Source organism: Chanodichthys erythropterus, chromosome 1 (assembly GCF_024489055.1).
Source record: "Chanodichthys erythropterus isolate Z2021 chromosome 1, ASM2448905v1, whole genome shotgun sequence".
NCBI lineage: Eukaryota > Metazoa > Chordata > Actinopteri > Cypriniformes > Xenocyprididae > Chanodichthys > Chanodichthys erythropterus.
In genome coordinates, this window is record NC_090221.1 from 10,035,982 (window position 1) to 10,053,652 (window position 17,671).

General features: G+C 38.0%; 1 protein-coding gene across 1 annotated transcript; it reads right to left on the reverse strand.

The window, feature by feature from the left end:
- Positions 1-1,121: 1,121 nt before the first annotated feature.
- Positions 1,122-17,507, reverse strand: vimr2 (vimentin-related 2). Its single transcript, XM_067387548.1, has 10 exons — positions 17,262-17,507; positions 15,865-16,006; positions 15,393-15,551; positions 15,111-15,230; positions 12,587-12,682; positions 11,965-12,102; positions 10,170-10,304; positions 5,215-5,325; positions 5,018-5,142; positions 1,122-2,100 (listed from the first exon to the last, which is right to left on the reverse strand). The coding sequence occupies exons 1-10, from the start codon at positions 17,360-17,362 to the stop codon at positions 2,058-2,060; spliced, it is 1,170 nt and encodes a 389-aa protein (XP_067243649.1). The 5' UTR covers positions 17,363-17,507; the 3' UTR covers positions 1,122-2,057.
- Between the last annotated feature and the right edge of the window lie 164 nt (positions 17,508-17,671).

A 17,671-nucleotide genomic window follows, 5' to 3' on the forward strand; every position in this document is an offset into this window, starting at 1 on the left:
TGGGAGGGGTAAAATCTCCCATACTAATACATCATGTCCAACCCTGCCATTATCATCAAAATAATTCTGTTAATGTTTTAAAGAGGAGTTGTTTCTGTATTAATCTGTTTTTAACCTGGATAGGTTGTGGTCTTTCAAATCAGGAAAATTGAAATTATGAAATTGTGTATAACGCACCCACCATTCTTACGAAATTAGCATAATGTAGTGCAAACTGATTAAAAAAGGCATTGCCTGTGTTTAAGAAATATTTCACTGATCAAATTTAATTTGAGGTACATCAGCATGAGGTAAACAAATTAGCGAGTAATGAGAACACAATATTCATCACATTAGAGACACAAACAAGCTGGAAAAAGATGCAAAACAATGTGCGTCGAATACGAAAATGCCCAGCCAAATTTCCCTGAATGACCTTTTGATCCCCTCCTGCTGATGTCAGATCCTCCCCTCCCCTTTTCCATTGTCAAACCTCAGGAAAGGCCAGAAGCAAACGAAGCCAGCAGACCAGGCCCAGGGTCCCATACTTCATCACAAGCACCCAAAAGGCTTTGGGGTGGGTGAGTGTATTTAAAGAGGGGGAGGTTCAGGGTGATCTGGTGCCCTTGGGCAACAAGAATGACTAAGTACCTCAGCAGTGAAAATAAGGGCCCCAAAGACAGAGTGACTTCCTCTCCTGCTGCCCGTGTTTCATATCCACAGAATTAAAGGAGTCAGCTTGGCTGCACAGGTCAGTTCAGCCGCACCGCAGCCCTTACGGATGGGCTTCAATTCAATAGGAATTCAAGGGTCCTGGATAATCTTATCTAATCCATTATTAGCTGCATTTTTCATCTTAAATGCACAGATAACAAGCCTCTGATAGGGTTAATAGCACAGGGCGCTTACAAGTGAGGGTCAGTATGAAGATTGAAGGGCTTGCTAGGTAAAACTCCACAGCGCTCCACTCCAAGACTTCAAAGGTGGTGAAACGATATGGCACTTGACTGACAGAAGGACGATTGCGGTCTCTTTCAAGTCCATGTCGGCTGAAAACACTCCCATAGATATGTACTCAGAGTTCAGAAGAAGAAAAAAAAGACTAAATGATTTTAAAGGCAAAGATTTATTTAAACGCTGTAAGTTGCTGCACAGAAGAGAGTCAGTACTGTATGTTCAATTAAAAACTAGCTGCAGATGAGCAAAATTATAAGCAAAAAGTCTAACAAGTCAATGAAAATGTGGAGCACTAGAGTTATTTGGGAAATTTAGTTACCTTCTGTCAATATGTGTTTTTTATCCGATCAAAAGTCTATCTGTCAAAATACACAACACAATGCATAATTACATATTTGAAGGAATACATTTTTAATGCATATGCTGGATGAAGTCAAGAACAATCATATTATTTAGGTCTCTTAGTCTGAATTACAAAACCAGACTGGCGAGATTTCAGTGAGACTTAAACATTTTAAAAAGACTATTTCTGTAGTCAGATTGAAATCAAACTTTTCATGTAAATGTACTTATTGACAGATCTAAAACAGAACAGGAAAGGTTAAAGGTAAAGTGAGTAAACGTACACTACCATTGAAAAGTTTGAGGTTGGTAAGATTTTTTTTTAATGTTTTTGAAAGAAGCCTCTTACTCTCACTTTTGATCAATTTAATGCATCCTTGCTGAATAAAAGTATTAATTTATTTTAAAAATAAATCTTACTGACCTCAAACTTAACTATATAGTGTATGTTTGTTTATCAGTGATGGACTATGTAACTGCAAGCAGAAGATTCCTGTGCTGAAAATCCCCCAACACTCCCAGTGCTGCACAGATCCAGTGTTTCTTGAAGACCCCGGGTTACCTGCCACTGACCCGTTATCAATGAGCTTGCACAAACTCCCTGAAGTTCATCCGTCAGTGAAGGTTTACATCTGCTCAGAAGGTTAAGTGTGTCTGACAGCTGTTTTCTTTACTTTCTTGATTTGTGAGACTCATTGTTAAGGGTTGAACTTTATGTGGTTTTAGTGTTTCTTTGTGTTTGCTTCAGTCCAGAGAAGAGCATCACCTCTTCTTGCATCTTACAGGCAGCTCAGTCTCTCCACCTCTTCTTCAACCAAACCCCTGAAGTAGGAAAAGGAGAGAAAAAAACAAAAACAAATCAATCTGCCTTTATTTGACCCAAACATTAGATTGAGCTTCCCACTTTCATCTGCATCAGTGAAAGTTAGGGTAACTATTTCACTGCTAACCAACCCAAATCTCAGCAGCTATGCTTCCATCCAACTATTTTTATGCACATTTTGGGATATCGCATAAAAAGTGCTGGATAGAAATGCCAAGATTCACATAAATTCTAAAAACGTGTAAAAAATGTTATGAGGCAGATATATTTTTTATCCAATAAGAAAACATGCGCATAAACTATGATGAAAACACATTTAATAAAATAAATCCCTCACGTGAAAAAAAGTGAATAAGACCTGCGTTTTTGCCTCAACAGAGGATATGATTGAATAACTGGCCTAACCAGTGGACCAATCGCATTGCACAACATCTCAAACGTTGGTTTGAATTCTAAAAATCCAAAGTCTGTCATCAAAATGATTTGGTTTAATTCCCTCCCAGAAGCGTCTCACACGCTTGCGTTCCTAAACACCAGCTAGTGTCACAGGGTTCAATGTATCCCTGATCTAGGGATAATCTTAAGCAACTGTATATCATGGTGAAATGTCTGTCGAGAGGCCGGCACAGATGCTTGGATGAATGGTGTGCAGTCTGTACTGTATTAAACTGGTAATGATGCTGAATGTGGCATCAGAGATGTTCGTCAACAACCGACATCTGGCAAAAACTGCATTTGGGATTTTTCACAAGCCAAATGGAAATGGAGATGGCAGCATGGTGTCATTAGGGGTTTGTCGAGCAGACAGCTCTCTAAATTCTGCAAGAACATACCAATAGCCAAGCCTTCATCTCTTATTCATCAAGGAAGAGAAAGCGGCAGTGATATGAATCTAGCATATTGAGGAAAATTAGTATGTCTGATTGCTATGTACATGCTGGTCCAGAAGGCACAGAGGTATGACATCAGCTGCATGGCCTGTCGACTAAGACAAAACCAGCTCTCTCTGTCCGTTTTAATGAGCCTTTGTTTGTAAGTTGGTCGCTTCCTGAACCTCTAGGGGCAGGAACCTCTATTTTAGGGGCATTTCAAGGGATTGAGGTTATGTTGTGCATGCGTCATCATGCCACATACATCAGAGGAGACAGGGAGTATTCCCAATCCGGTGATGCCGTGAAAAGACACATGTTTAGGGAAGCAGGAAATTGCTTCATGCTTTCTACAACTGTAAGGGGATGTGTTTCCTCTGACCCATCTTGGCCTTAGGAATGAGGGCACTATTCTTAGGTATGTCTTCATCGTTCATTGTGTCACAGTCATTTACCCTGCAGTGCAATGACATAATTCAACATATATCCTTTATTATCTATAAAAATGTATTTAAAGGGGTCCTTGATTATGATTGCACTTTACATAAACAACATCTATGATACTCAAAGTTCAATGCAAAGGGAGACATTTTCTTTTACAGAAATTATTTTTTAAGGATTACAACAAACAGCTGGTAGGGATTACAACAACTTCTTCCCAGGTTGGTGACATCACAAACCCCCAAATTTACATAAACCCCGCCCCCGAGAGCACGCAACAAAGGGGGTGAGGCCATGTTGGGCTGCTTTAGCAAAGAGAAAGAGTTGTTGTGGTAGAGTGTTGTTACCATGCCGTCATTTTACGCCGGACTGCTTCACAAATGAGGGTCAATTCAACGCTGGATTTGCACAAAAGATTAACATGACGGCACATGCTAGTCGATGAGTTGAATCAGCTCCACAGCAACTACATAAATTTATCCACTAACTATTCAGAAACATCCAGATGCATTCTAAAAGTTTTAACTTCTTCCTGAGACTCTCCATCAGTGTCTGACTCCAGTTTGAACAATGTAAGGCTGAACACCGTTACTGACAAATGTCATTTTGGCTGCTCGAGATTCTCCAGCTTTGTTGTTGCTGAGCAACCGAAGTGTGAGCTGTTAAAGCTTCGACCTCTACTGGAAAGGGGCAAATATAAACCCAAATAGGGGCAAATTTTACAAGCTATAATAAATGATCTGTGGGGTATTTTGAGCTGAAACTTAGACTTATAATGTGGTATAATAGGTCCCCTTTAAAAGAGGGTGGGATTATTTTATTTTTTATATTTTATTATGCATGATTTATTTTCATTTTATTTCTATATTCATTTTTTGTCTTTACTCCATTATCATGATATTGATAATTTCATACTAATAATACTGTCTTAAACTGCATAGAAAAACCCTGTCAATCAACCCTAGCATTATGACAGTTTTTAGTACGAGTAGTTGTTCACGGATTGTTTACTGATTCATGTAAAAAAAGAGCCCACCTTCAAATATTGATGATACTCTGGTTTGTCTGTTTTATCATCCACCAGGGTAGAATCTAAAGTCTGATCACTCAGAAAAGTAGCAGCACAACTCTCTGCAACAAGCTGCATGATTTACACCACCATTCCAAAGTTTAGGGTAAGATATTTTTTAAATAAATTAATAGTTTTCAAAAGTGACTGTAAAGACATTTGTAATGTCACAAAAATTTTCCATTTCAAATTAATTTAACTAGAATCCTGAAAAATATATCACGGTTTTCACAAAAATATTAAGCAGCGCAACTATTTTAAGCTTTGATAATCAGCATATTAGAATGATTTCTGAAGGATCATGTGACTGAATAATTCTGAAAATTCAGCTTTGCATCACAGGAATAAATTACATTTTAAAATATATTCAAATAGATAAAGTTATTTTAAATTGTAATAATATTTCACAATATTAGCGTTTTTGATCAAATAAATGCAGCCTTGGTGAGCATGAGACTTACAAACCCCAATCCTTTCAACAGTAGTGTATCATGGCAATGGATGAGCAATAGTGATAGTGATGATAACATGAATTACCTATAAGCAGCAATCTCTATTTCTAGATTCATCTTCTGATTCAGCAGTTCTTCATAGTCCCCACTTTGATCCTTCCTCTGGAACTGAAGATCAGCCTCCTCCTCCTCCAGCTGACAAATGTAATTCTGGACAGAGACAACACAGTGGTGAGATACTGAGAGCTGCTGCAGAAAAATATGAACAGCGAGCACTTGTACCTCCAGCTCCTCTATATCCTCCAGGTATTTGGCTTCCTTGGCTTCTATTTCAGCCTCCAACTCGTCTCCACGCTTCTCCAGCTCTGCCACCTCTTTCTGAAGCTCTGCAATCTACAATTACACATATACAGCATCAGTCAAAACTAACTGAGTATGTATTTCTGATGTTTAATAGCATTTTAATCTAAATGGATGTATTTTTAGTTTATTTAAAAAAAAAAAAAAGTCAAGATGTTGCACCAAAGAGGAAAAGCATCCAGCACTTCCTTCAATACTGTTTAAAAAGCACCTTAGGTGGCACCATGTGAAGTTGGTCTGATTGCCCAGAGCTGTAATTTAGACTAATGTCTGGCTATGTATGGCTAATTTGAAGAAACTAAAATATAAATGAGTTTTGATTTGTTTACCATATTATTGTCAGTATGCAATTTCCATAATTTCAATTTGTAATTTCATAGTTTTGATGACTGCAATGTGGAAAACAGTAGTAATTCAATAAAAAAAGACTTGCACTGTGCATAAACATAAGCAGATGCAGATACACAATGTATGACAACACGGAGCTGAGCTTAACAAAACATTATGTTGTAATTAATGCTTATTTTAGTCTTAAATTAGCTATTGTGAGAGCATATCTGAAAACAGTTGACATTTTGCGTTGCATGTTCACCTATTAACAAACACAATGCAGAGAACTGTCAGCCACACCTCTGTGCACGAGCTGCCCTGCTGTGAGTAATTACTGTAATCAGGTAAGTTAAACAGTCAGCTGTCAGAGATGGATGGAGATTGCACGCTCTGTTTCTCTTTCAGGTAGATCCTGGGAGGCTCCGAGCTCTGTTATTAACAAGCTGATGATACGTCAACTGATGAAAGTGGTTGTTACTCTGCTTTGGGTCTCGATTGAGAGTAAGGCGGTCTGGTTGGTTGCCCCCCCCCCACCCCCAAGAGAAAACTAGCCGTGTCTCTGCCGTAATGTACAGCTAAACGAGACCTGATTTCGCCACCAACAGTTTGTTTAGCCAAACTGTCTTAGAGAGCAACCAGATCAGTAGTATTCATTGTTAATGGCAGGAGAGATAGGGCGACGGGTATATTAGGGCTGTGTCCGAAAACCGAAGACAGCTGCCCCGCTGTCCAGTCAGTCAATAACACCACAGACAGAATTTAATTAATTAATAATACATTTTATGAATAAAATGTATTATTATTATTATTATTCATTTTAGGGAAACTGATTTCAGGGTCAGTGACACACCTTTTTTTTTTTTGGTCTGATCTATTGTTTTATTAAAAAATACATGCGATTTGTATACACAATGCCTTCAGTACAGCTCTTCTATGATAAGTATGTTTTAAATTTTAAATTAAAATTAATTTTGATAATTTTTGAGGGCATAAAATCAAAAATGTCCTGATGTCATATAGAAAAGTAGGGCTGTAAAATCAATTATGATTAATCGCATCTAACATAAAAGTCTGTGTTTACATAATATATGTCTATGCATATATATGCACGCGTGTGTGTGTATATATATATATATATATATATATATATATATATATATATATATATATATAAATACTACTATTTATATATATATATATATATATATATATATATATATATATATATATATATATATATATTTATTATATACACACACAGTATATACAAACACAAACACAGACACATATATATATATATAAAATACATGTCTGTGTTTGTGTGTTTGTATATACTGTATACACATATGCACACACACAGACATAATATGTAAATATACACACACACACATATATATTATGTATTATGTGTTTTTTATGTATATGCTAGGGGTGGTGAAAAAAATCGATTATTGATTAATCGCGAGTATGTTATGGACGAGTATGAATCGATTATTAAATTTTCAAAAATCGATTTTTTATTTATTTATTTTTTTTCATTATTTTATTTTGTAAAAAATGTTATACCGGGAGTTGAACGTCACGAACGCGCCCAGTTCCAGTTAGCAAGCGCGTGTAACGGCAGCCAGAGCAGGTGTGTAAAATGGAAGAACCAGGAACGAGCAACCAACCGATCCACCCAGCCAGGGGCGGACTGGCCATCTGTGTGATCTGGAGAATCACAGAACGGCCGCTACTCCAGGACGGCCGGCGGGCCGGCCCACCACCCACCGCCACGCACGCAGTCATCATCTGTTTTTTTCCCCCAATAATCTGTTTCACACTCCAGTACTGTAGGGGGCAGCAATGCACCTTTAAGTTGGATGCCAGCTGCACTGGCCGTGGCCGCCAAGTAAGCAGCAAAGACGTTAGATCAGTGGTCTCAAACTGCCGGCCCGCAACTGATCTCAAAAATAAAACATAATCCGGCCCGCTAAATTATTCTTATTCTTATTCTCTAGTTGCTACCTGTCTGATATGCAAAGAAAAAGTCGCCGTTCTAAGGGGCATTCACATATCGCGTCCGCGCCGCATTCTCCTTTCCAATGCGCTTTCGCTCCAGTGGCGTCTGTCGTTGCTATGCAACCATGAGCCGCGCTCTCAATCGCTTCTATTATGAGCGCGCCTGCCTAAATTACAGTAAAAGCTCTCGACTTTAAGTCACAAGCGCCGATTTAAACCACCGAAACTTTTTCTTTACCTTGACATATTTCGAATGCAACCTGCAGTCTTCCTTCCTCGAATCGGGACTTCAATAATCGTAATCGAATCGAAAAGGGAAATCAGACAGATTAACCACCCCTAGTATATGCGATTAATTGCAATTAATCGATTTTACAGCCCTATAGAAAAGCCTCATTAAAAAATTGTATCAAGGTCAATAAGCCTCTAAAATGTAAGATTTGTAAAATAAATGTAATAAATGTAAGATAAAATGTAAGAATTTGACCCTTTTCTTTAAAAAAAGCATAAAAGAATTAAGCCACATGAAGCTAACTTGAAAGAGTACTTTTCAAAGAAATTAGAACATGTTTTAAATTAGTATTTAAAAAGATTTTTCCTTTTCTTTACTGTACAATTTTTGTCTGTGACCCTTGTCTTCCAAGACAACAAAATGTCATTATCTAAAACAAATTCAAGTGAGCTTCATAAATACTAAATATTTCCTGACAACAATGCATATTTCCAACTAGAAATGGAATCAACTGCTTCTTCAGATGTCATTTTTTCCACCAACCACTGAACTGCTCACAAGGAATTTGAATATCAATGTGAAGGAGACATTTATGCTGCTTTAAAAAAACTGTCCGTTTGAAGGAATTTTAGTGGAAATTACATACATAAAAACTGATTCAAATGTGCATTGATGCCTTTCTACTACTCATCCTTCCTGCAAAGCTTTCTGACACAAGCTACTGTAGGAAACAACTGATAGGGGAGAAATGAGGAGAAAAAAATTAAGAGAATGTAGTATGAAGCGAGGAAGTAAGATGAAGCAGAGCAGACTGTCCATCACTGATCAGCGAACAGGATCCTGTGTTATGAGAGTGAGCCGTGTGGTTGGAGATGGTCAGTTTATTTTAAGAGAGGGGCTACGACCACAACCTCAATAATTAGAACCAAACCACCCTGTTTATTTTCTCAAACGTAAAGGTGTGAGCTGCGGCTGACCAATGATTTTTTTGCTCGTTAGAATGTAAACTAAGTCAGCAAGTGGCTCCTAATCATTTGAAACATAAATCCTGAACGATTTCCCTTTACGCTAATGCATCCGTCACTTTTTCTTCCCTGCCTTTTTTTTTTTTTTTTTTTTCAACCTAAAGTTTCTCTTCCTGCCGGCGAGGGAGGCTGACAGGTGAGATTTTATTACTATGGCTCAGTACGATTTGCTGTCTCCCGAGGCACTGCAGGAATGTGTGAAGTTTATGAAGTTTATGATTGGGGGAGAGAGTGCGTTGGCAGACTGTGAAATGTATTGTTCATAATGGAAGACAGCGAGAGAGATAAACACTGTTATAGACGATACACTCCTCACATCCTCCTGGTCCTATCTCTCAGAATAAACACTCTGGGCAGCAGAGTTCTCTTACTTTTTTCCTCAGCTGTCAGTCTGACTGAAGACATGGCGTTGTGAAACAGCAATGATACTTTTAGTGAAATTTGTTCCCAATTCATTTAGAATCAATCATCACTGAAAAATGACTTAGCAGTTCGGTGAGGGAGACTTTTGTGAACTCGGTAACTTGATCGATTCACTGAGTGGGTCTAATTTGAACTACTACCTCACAAGTGAGTTTAGACATTTCATACTGATTCATAAGAGTAATTTCTTTGTAAATCATATAGTGTTTGTTATTACAGGAAACAGTGATTTGCACTTTAAAGGGTTAGTTCACCCAAAAATGAAAATTCTGTCATCAATTAGTCACCTTCATGTCATTCCACACCCGTAAGATCTTCGTTCATCTTTGGAAGACAAACAAAGATATTTTTGATGAAATCCGAGAGGTTTCTTTATATCCCATAGAAAGCAACATAATTACCACATTCAAGGTCCAGAAAAGTAGTAAAGACATCGTTAAAATAGTCAACGTGTCTACAGTGGTTCAACCTTAATGTTATGAAGCAACAAGAATACTTTTTGCGCGTGAAAAAAAAAAAAGAAGACTTTATTCAACATTTTCGACTCTTCCCCGTCATTGAATGTGGAAATTATGGGAGATAAAAAAACATCTTGGATTTCATTACAAAATATCTTAATTTGTGTTCGGAAGATGAACATGAGGGACATGAGGGTGAGTAATAAACGACAGAAATTTCATTTCTGGTTGAACTAACCCTTTAATGAGACAATATCTGACTAAACCGGATACGTTTTATAGACTAAATTTAAATTATTGTTGAAAAGGTTTTGTTTTAGGTCTCATTTGCAACTATTTTAGTGGCAGTCTGGAGTGTCTTTTGATGGGTCAGAGCTCAAGTGTGTCGATGAGAGTAAACTCACTCACCAGGTTCTTGAGGACATTCACATCAGTCTCTTTGGAGACGTCCTTCACTTTCCCTCCAGTCAACTTAGCCAGCTGCTCCTCCTTCTCCTTTCCTGCGGCATCAATGGCAGCAGCGCTTGAGGCTCTGGGCTCAAACTAAAATGCAGGAAAGGTTTACAGATTCAGGTTTCTTGCATCTCTAAAGAAGAGTTACCACCCATCAAGCAGAGTTCTATAGGGAGCAGGCAGTGAAGATGAATCACTGATTATTCCCAGAAGAAAGAGGAGCAAATGAAGGCCCATCAGGTGAGCAGGTGCAACCAGTCAAAAATCAGCCTCCAATTACTGTTCCCCCAAATCCCAATCAATATCAATTGTGAGTGAAACAATTGGACCTTGTGCGGCACTAATGAAACAAAGCACCAGACAGTTTTTGGCTCTGAGACCACCTGAGAGAGCAATGAATAGAAAGACGAAATGAAAACAGCGAATAGTGGTAAAGGATGTGTTTGTGTGTGAGAGAACTGGTTTTTGTGTATGTACGACTGTTAGCACACTAGCAGGAGTTGTTCTTGGCCTGCTTATCTTACACCCACACACAAACACACTAGAAGACTGTTGAGCCTATAGAGGCTCTCCAGTGTCCTGGTGTAGAAGTGCTCTCTTCTCCTCTCCAGACCCATTCTGCATAGAAGCCTGGGAAGTGCTCCAGAGCTCTGATTACCAACGCGACCCCAGTCAAGAGCAGCCACTCCTGGGGCAAACGGGGTCAGAGGGCACTGGTGCTGTAGGATGAACTTTAGAGAGCCCTCACTCCTCAAACGACACAGAGGGGACAATAGTACTCTGTGTTAGATGTGGACAGAGCTCTCTGTCCCAAAAAACTGCCTCCTGACGTAAAGTTTGAAAGAGGAAAAAACATGCATACCAGCCACACTATTGTGTTAAGAGGTTAGTTCACCTAAAAAGACAATTCTGTTCTCATTTTTGGGGTGCTTTTTTGGTTGTCCTTCTCAGTGCTTGATAGTTTCCAAACCCATTCACTTTCATAATACAGAAAAGAGCAGCATGAACTACATTTAATCATCCTTTCTGTCCCACAGAATAGTCAATTTTTTGGGAGTGTGTTTGGGGTGGGGGGTGTCAATTGACAACATTTGGCGCAATGTTTATAATAGCAGAAAATAATTTTAAAATAACTGACATAATATAATAGTCCCTCTGCAAAAAAGCTAATTTTAGACGACTTTACATCTCAAATGAAACATTTTTTTAAACATCACATTTCATATTCCAGCCTTTAAAACATTAAACGCTGGTTTCGTTTACTTTTATTTTGTCTTACTCTAACTCTTACTCTTTTATATTTTTTAATTATTTTCTGTGGTAATCAACATAAACTACCATTCAAAAGTTTGGAGTCTTAAGAATTTATGTTTTTGAAAGAGGCTGCATTTATTTGATCAAAAATACAGTAAAACAGTAACATTGTGAAATATTATAACAATTTAACCATTTTCTAATTTAATGCATTTTGAAATGCAATTTATTCCTGTGATAGCAAAAGCTTAATTTATTATTATCAATGTTGAAAACAGTTGTGCTGCCTCATATTTTAGTGGAAACCATGATAGAAAAAAATTCAGGACTCTTTGATGAATAGAAAGTTTAAAAGAACAGCAGTTATTGTAAATGTCTTTTGTCACTTTTAAAACTTTTAATTTCTTTAAAGAAAATTACCAGTACTGTAAATGCCACAAAAGCTGTCAATTTAGCTTGTACAGAACACTGGAGAATATACTGCTATGTAATTCACCTTGAGGCTCTGAGCCAGCTCGCTGTAGTACTCCTTGATGTCCATGATGGCTGGAGTGATATCAAAGGTGGGGAACTGCACAGTTACAGTTGGAGAACCTTCATCCAGAGGCCTGGGTTCACACAGCTTCTCCAGCCGCTGTGAACAAACACATCATCATGACTTTTGGCTTCTCCTCAGGTAACAATATCTGCCTGTGCGAGATACGGCAGCTGTTCATTAATCTGGCCCCAATGAAGTGTTCATGAAAAGGAGATTGAGTCTGAGTCTCAGCTTGTTCTCGTCAACATGAATAATGAGAGAGCTGCAGATGTATCAAGATAATAATAGCAGTTAATAAAACAAGAAGTACTTCTGTTTTCATTTCATACGCCTGTACTTTGAGTTATACCGCACGTCCCAAAGGGAGGTCAATGGATATTTCTCAGTTTCCAGCCAGTGCCCCATATACAACATTCTTTCATTTTGAGGGACCGTGTTTCCTGTCAGTCTCCATTCCCCTAAACCTGTTCCCCTTACGATCAGAGGAGACACCTTAAATAGCGAAACCCCCACAAGACCATGCCAATTAAAATAAAAAGAATAAAAAGTAAAAAACACGCCACATTCTGCGTGGCCTTACCATTTCATGCTGCCTTTCCATGGCAGCAAGCTGCTCCTCATAGATGGCCACTTGCTCTCGAAGGGCTAGGCAGTCAGTGGTAATTACATCCACCTCCTGAGTGGGGAAGCGGAAATAAAGGTCAGCTCAAACACAAAGCACTTACTTACCCTCTACATCTTCTATCACGAGCATCCTCAGTGCCACCAGGTTGTGGCCAAAGACTGCAATGCAGGGGAGACGAGATCCACATACATAGCCCAACGTCCCCCCATTTTATTCGGCTCATCTGGGTATCTTAAGTGCCTGATTAATTGGCGATGAATTCAATTACTCACAACGAAAGCATTTGCATGTGAATGCTGCAGTGTGACGATGGGTCTGGGCAGCAGAGGAAGCACACAGCGCACACACACATGCTTCCCCGGAGCCCTGAATTGGCACAGTGGCTGCTGTTCCCGTTATCTCAGCGTGAACACAAGCCCAGTACTGGAGAGAGTCTAGACAGCATTTTGATGCCGATTTGCTTACTCTGTTCCACACCACCGAGGGGCTGAACTTCACTATAGTGGACATATTCCAGCCAGATGCAGTGTTGGTGCTTAAAAATAATACTTTGTCATGCCATTTTTTTTGTATAACCACTGCTATTGCTTTCTTTAAAATGGCAGTTAAAACCAATTTAGTGGTGCTGCCCACAAGGCTACTGGCGGCGACATATAGAGCCATTGCGCTTCGGGCGACCCGAATTTGAGTCTTGGTTCGCGGACCTTTTCCGATCCCGTCCCCCTCTCTCTCTCCCACTTCGATTCCTGTCTGCTTACTGTCCTATTATTCGGTTGTTAAGTCTGACGTCACGCGGCAGCGCTTCCGGGTCCTAACGCTCCAATTCCTACCACAAGAAAACAACAAACGACACACGATGTGGTTTAATACTACAAAAAAATTATAATCATAACCTTTATCTCCATACCAAAATTCTAGATGGCCAGACAATGATTCGTCTTTTATAAAAAGTTAAAATATTAATGTCTGTGACGCTGTGAGCACGGAGACTGTTGTGTAAACTGTAAGTATTTAAAATGTTCAACTTTTTAAAATGTTTGATGATTAATATGAACAAATAGCGCTCATAAATGGCCGTCGATGGCATTCTCAAGTGAAACGAGTCGAGGCGTGGACCCGGATACGGCGTTCCTTACGTCACGACTTAACAAGCGGATAATAAAGGCAAAAAAAAAATGTGAAAGTGAAAGTGAAATAAAACTAGTGAAAATACAAAACTGCATATAGAACATCATGGTTAAGTCTCTAAAGTATGTTATTTATACAACTGCAACTATATTATAACTAGCCCCTTGGTTCTCTTCCTGTTTTATTCTTTCTCTCCAGCCTTCCTTTCTCATCTCAGCCCAGCTTGAGCGCTAAGCCCTGCTCTGTTGCATCTAGGAGATATGAGAGGCTGAATGAGTGAATTATTAGGCACGGTGAAAGCTTTCCCACATCTGCTCTTTTACTGGAGATGTGCTCTGACATCTGTGGGGTGACGGAGTGGTTTCTACAGAAAGCGGCTCGTGTTTCAGAGTGGCCGCTGGCCGGGAGTCAGCGGGGCCTGTAATCAGGACTCTCCAGAGCGGATCTGGGAGCAGCAGCTGTGCTGTGCCACTCCAGGGACTTTCACACACCTCCACTGGAGTCAGAACACCCCACCCCACCCGCAACACAGTCTAACACTGCCATCTAGTGGTGGGGAAAGTTAAAGTCTATTATTGGTGATTCAGTTTTTGTTTGAGCCCCACAAGTGTAATTTTCTATACTGTTGTTTTGAATAACAAAAACCCCACATCTGTTAAATAACTACTTACGATTTAATATGGCACAGTGCCATCCAAAAAGTATTTGGATACACTTAAGCCACACTAAATGTATTAATGTCATTACATCACATAAAGTATCAAACAAGGCATGTGACATTTTAAACTTGAGAAACCGTCCTATCATAAAATTGACTGGATCAGTGTTTGAAATTGTTTTCAGTGATTGACAAAGCTGAAATATATTTTATATTATATATATATATATATATATACACATATATTTCAGCTTTGTCATTATATATATATATATATATTAAAATTAAAAGCTTAATACACTTAAATGAAATAAATATATTTAAGTTGAAGTAATAAAATTACTAAAACTAAAACAAATAAAAAATAATTAAAGCTAAATAGAAATGTCAAAGAGCTCATTAAAGTAGCTAAAACTTAAACTGAAATTAAAAATGAAAATATAAAAATACAAGCTAATTCAATATATTTTATAATAGTATATAAATATTCTATAATAGTATATAAATAATAGTAAAATAACACCGTATTGGATATGTTCTGTTTGTCAGACTTGTTAAATTAAATTTTAAAACTGATGTTTTGTTATAATATCTATCTTTAAATGTGTCTGAAGTGCCCAAATACTTTTTGGGCCCTGTGTATATACCAGATACCAAATAACATCTGCAAGTTTTCATGACATTTTTCATTACCAAAGAAACATCTTCTCGCTCTTGCTGGATGAGAGTCTTGTGCTCAACCACCTGATCATATTTCATCTGCAGACGCCGCAGCTCACCCTTCAGCTCCTCCGTGTTGCATAAAATCTCCTCCTGAGGGAAACAACCAGTAAGCAGCAATGAAAGAATCAACAGAATAAATGATGTGTTAAAGAAATTGATATTTGAGGAGAAAACACACACAACACAAATCAATTAAATGTTATCAAGTAAAGCATAAATATCACCACTCAGACCAGAGTTACTGAGCGGTACCTTTTCTTTCCGTAGCCTCTCTATCACAGCCTCCAGACTGTAGTCGGCAGGGCCGCTGATGCTGACGGTGGTTGTGGTGATCTGCTCTGACTCTAGCCTCTCTTCCAGCTCAATGATTTCAGCCTCCAGAGATTCATTCTCCTCTTCTAGACACCGAACCTACCACAGCCACAGATAAGGTAATGTACGAGAGTAGAGGACATGTAATATATATGAGTAATGGCTTATGCTCGAAATGTTGTATCATATTAAACTACGCAGTACGCAGTAATAGAGGACACTGTGACAGCATCTTCATGGCCTTAATATGATTTTCTACACACCCTCAGGCAAATGACTGACCCCATTAAACATCATGGAAAATGATAATTGGGCCACACACAGGGAGACCATTAGATTCAGCATGAGCACAGCTGGTTGTTACCCAACAGAACCTTGGGTGTGTATGAGTGTGAACATTTCCATGTCTCACCACATCGATGAGGCCAGCCAGGCGATCGTTGAGGGCAGCGATGACTGAGCGCTCATGGACAAATCGAGCCACACCCTCTTTGTTTAGGGCACGAGCTGCGGCAAAATCCAGCTCGGGACATTCACTCACTGAAACTCTACCCCTGTCAAACAGACTCAAAGCTTTCCAATGTCTGCAGTGGAATGTTTATTTTCTAAGCAAAACATAAGCAAACAATATTAAAGGAAAAGAGAAATGCACGAAAGAGCTTAACTAATAACACATTTACAGTATGCAGTGTATTTATAATTCAAAGAATAAAGAGTGAAGTCATTGTTTAAATGATTCAAATCATTCACACAGAATTCCAAGTGTGTATATATGTGTGTATGTATGCGTATATATGTATATATGTATGCGTATATATATGTATGCGTATATATATATTATATATATATATATATATATATATATTATAATTATATTATATATATATATATATATATATATATATATATATATATATATATATATATATATATATATATATATACACACTTATATAAATAACATTTAAAAACTTTTCAGTGTTTTTAATTATTTTGAGAAACTAAGAAATATACAATACATAAACACACACACTACCATTCAAAAGTTAGAGGGCAGTAAGTGTTTTTTTTCCCTCTTTTTTTCAATTAATGCTTTTATTCAAAAAGTTTGCATTAAAAATTGGTCAAAAGTGAGACAAAGTAAAAAATAAATAAAATGAAAATTTACATTTCAAATAAATGCTGTTATTTTGAACATGCAATTTAATAAAGAATCCTGAAAAAATTGTATCATGGTTTCAAAAATATTAAGCAGCCTAACTGCTTTCATCATTGATGATAATAAGAAATGTTTCTAGAGCATCAAATTAGCATATTAGAATGATTTCTGAAGGATCATATGACACTGAAGACTGGAGCAATGACTGGAAAATTCAGCTTTGCCATCATAGGAATAAATTACATTTAAAAATATATTAAAATAGAAAATTGTAATAATATTTCACAATATTACTGTTTACATATATATATATATATATATACACACAAATAATCTCAAATAAAAGCAGCATTGGTAAGAATAAAAGACTTATTATTGAATGCAAAATTTTTGGGTCAATAATAACTCCAGGTGTGAAGCGTGAATCATAAATTCATTTATGAAACAAAGCAAAGTGAAAATTAAACTCGGCCAATGATCTTGATTTTATATTTAGCCAATAAACTTGGTCTATAAATCCTGTCTTAATTATGAGCTTATATGGAGGAATGCTCTGAAATGCAAAAATAGCAACTCTACGCTGATTACTATACATTCATTTAAAATTCACCAGCAATATGTGTAAGCCTTTCGGATCTACAAGCACTGACCTGGCAGCGGAGCGGGCCTGGACTCCACAGCGTACTGCAGCCTGGCTCCACTGCTCCTCCTCAAACAGCTTACGGTACGATGACACTCTCAGCAGGGCCATGACAGCAGCAGGAAAGCAAAAGAAGATGACAGCCGCACAAGCCGGGGGTCTATATAGACGTCAGACTGAGAATGTCACACACACCTGTGGGATCTCTCACTTAACACAAAGTAGACTAACTAAGGGAACAGTGTCAGAAGATAAACCTTTCGCATGGAACAGAAACAATTCAGCCACTGCAACATGATAGGAGGCCACTCCTTCAGAAAGCAGTTACACAAGTGCAGATGGGACAATCACAGTTCAGGTCAGAAGAGCTTGCACTAGTATAAATTAAACAATAGTAATAAGTAAAAGACATTAGCAAGC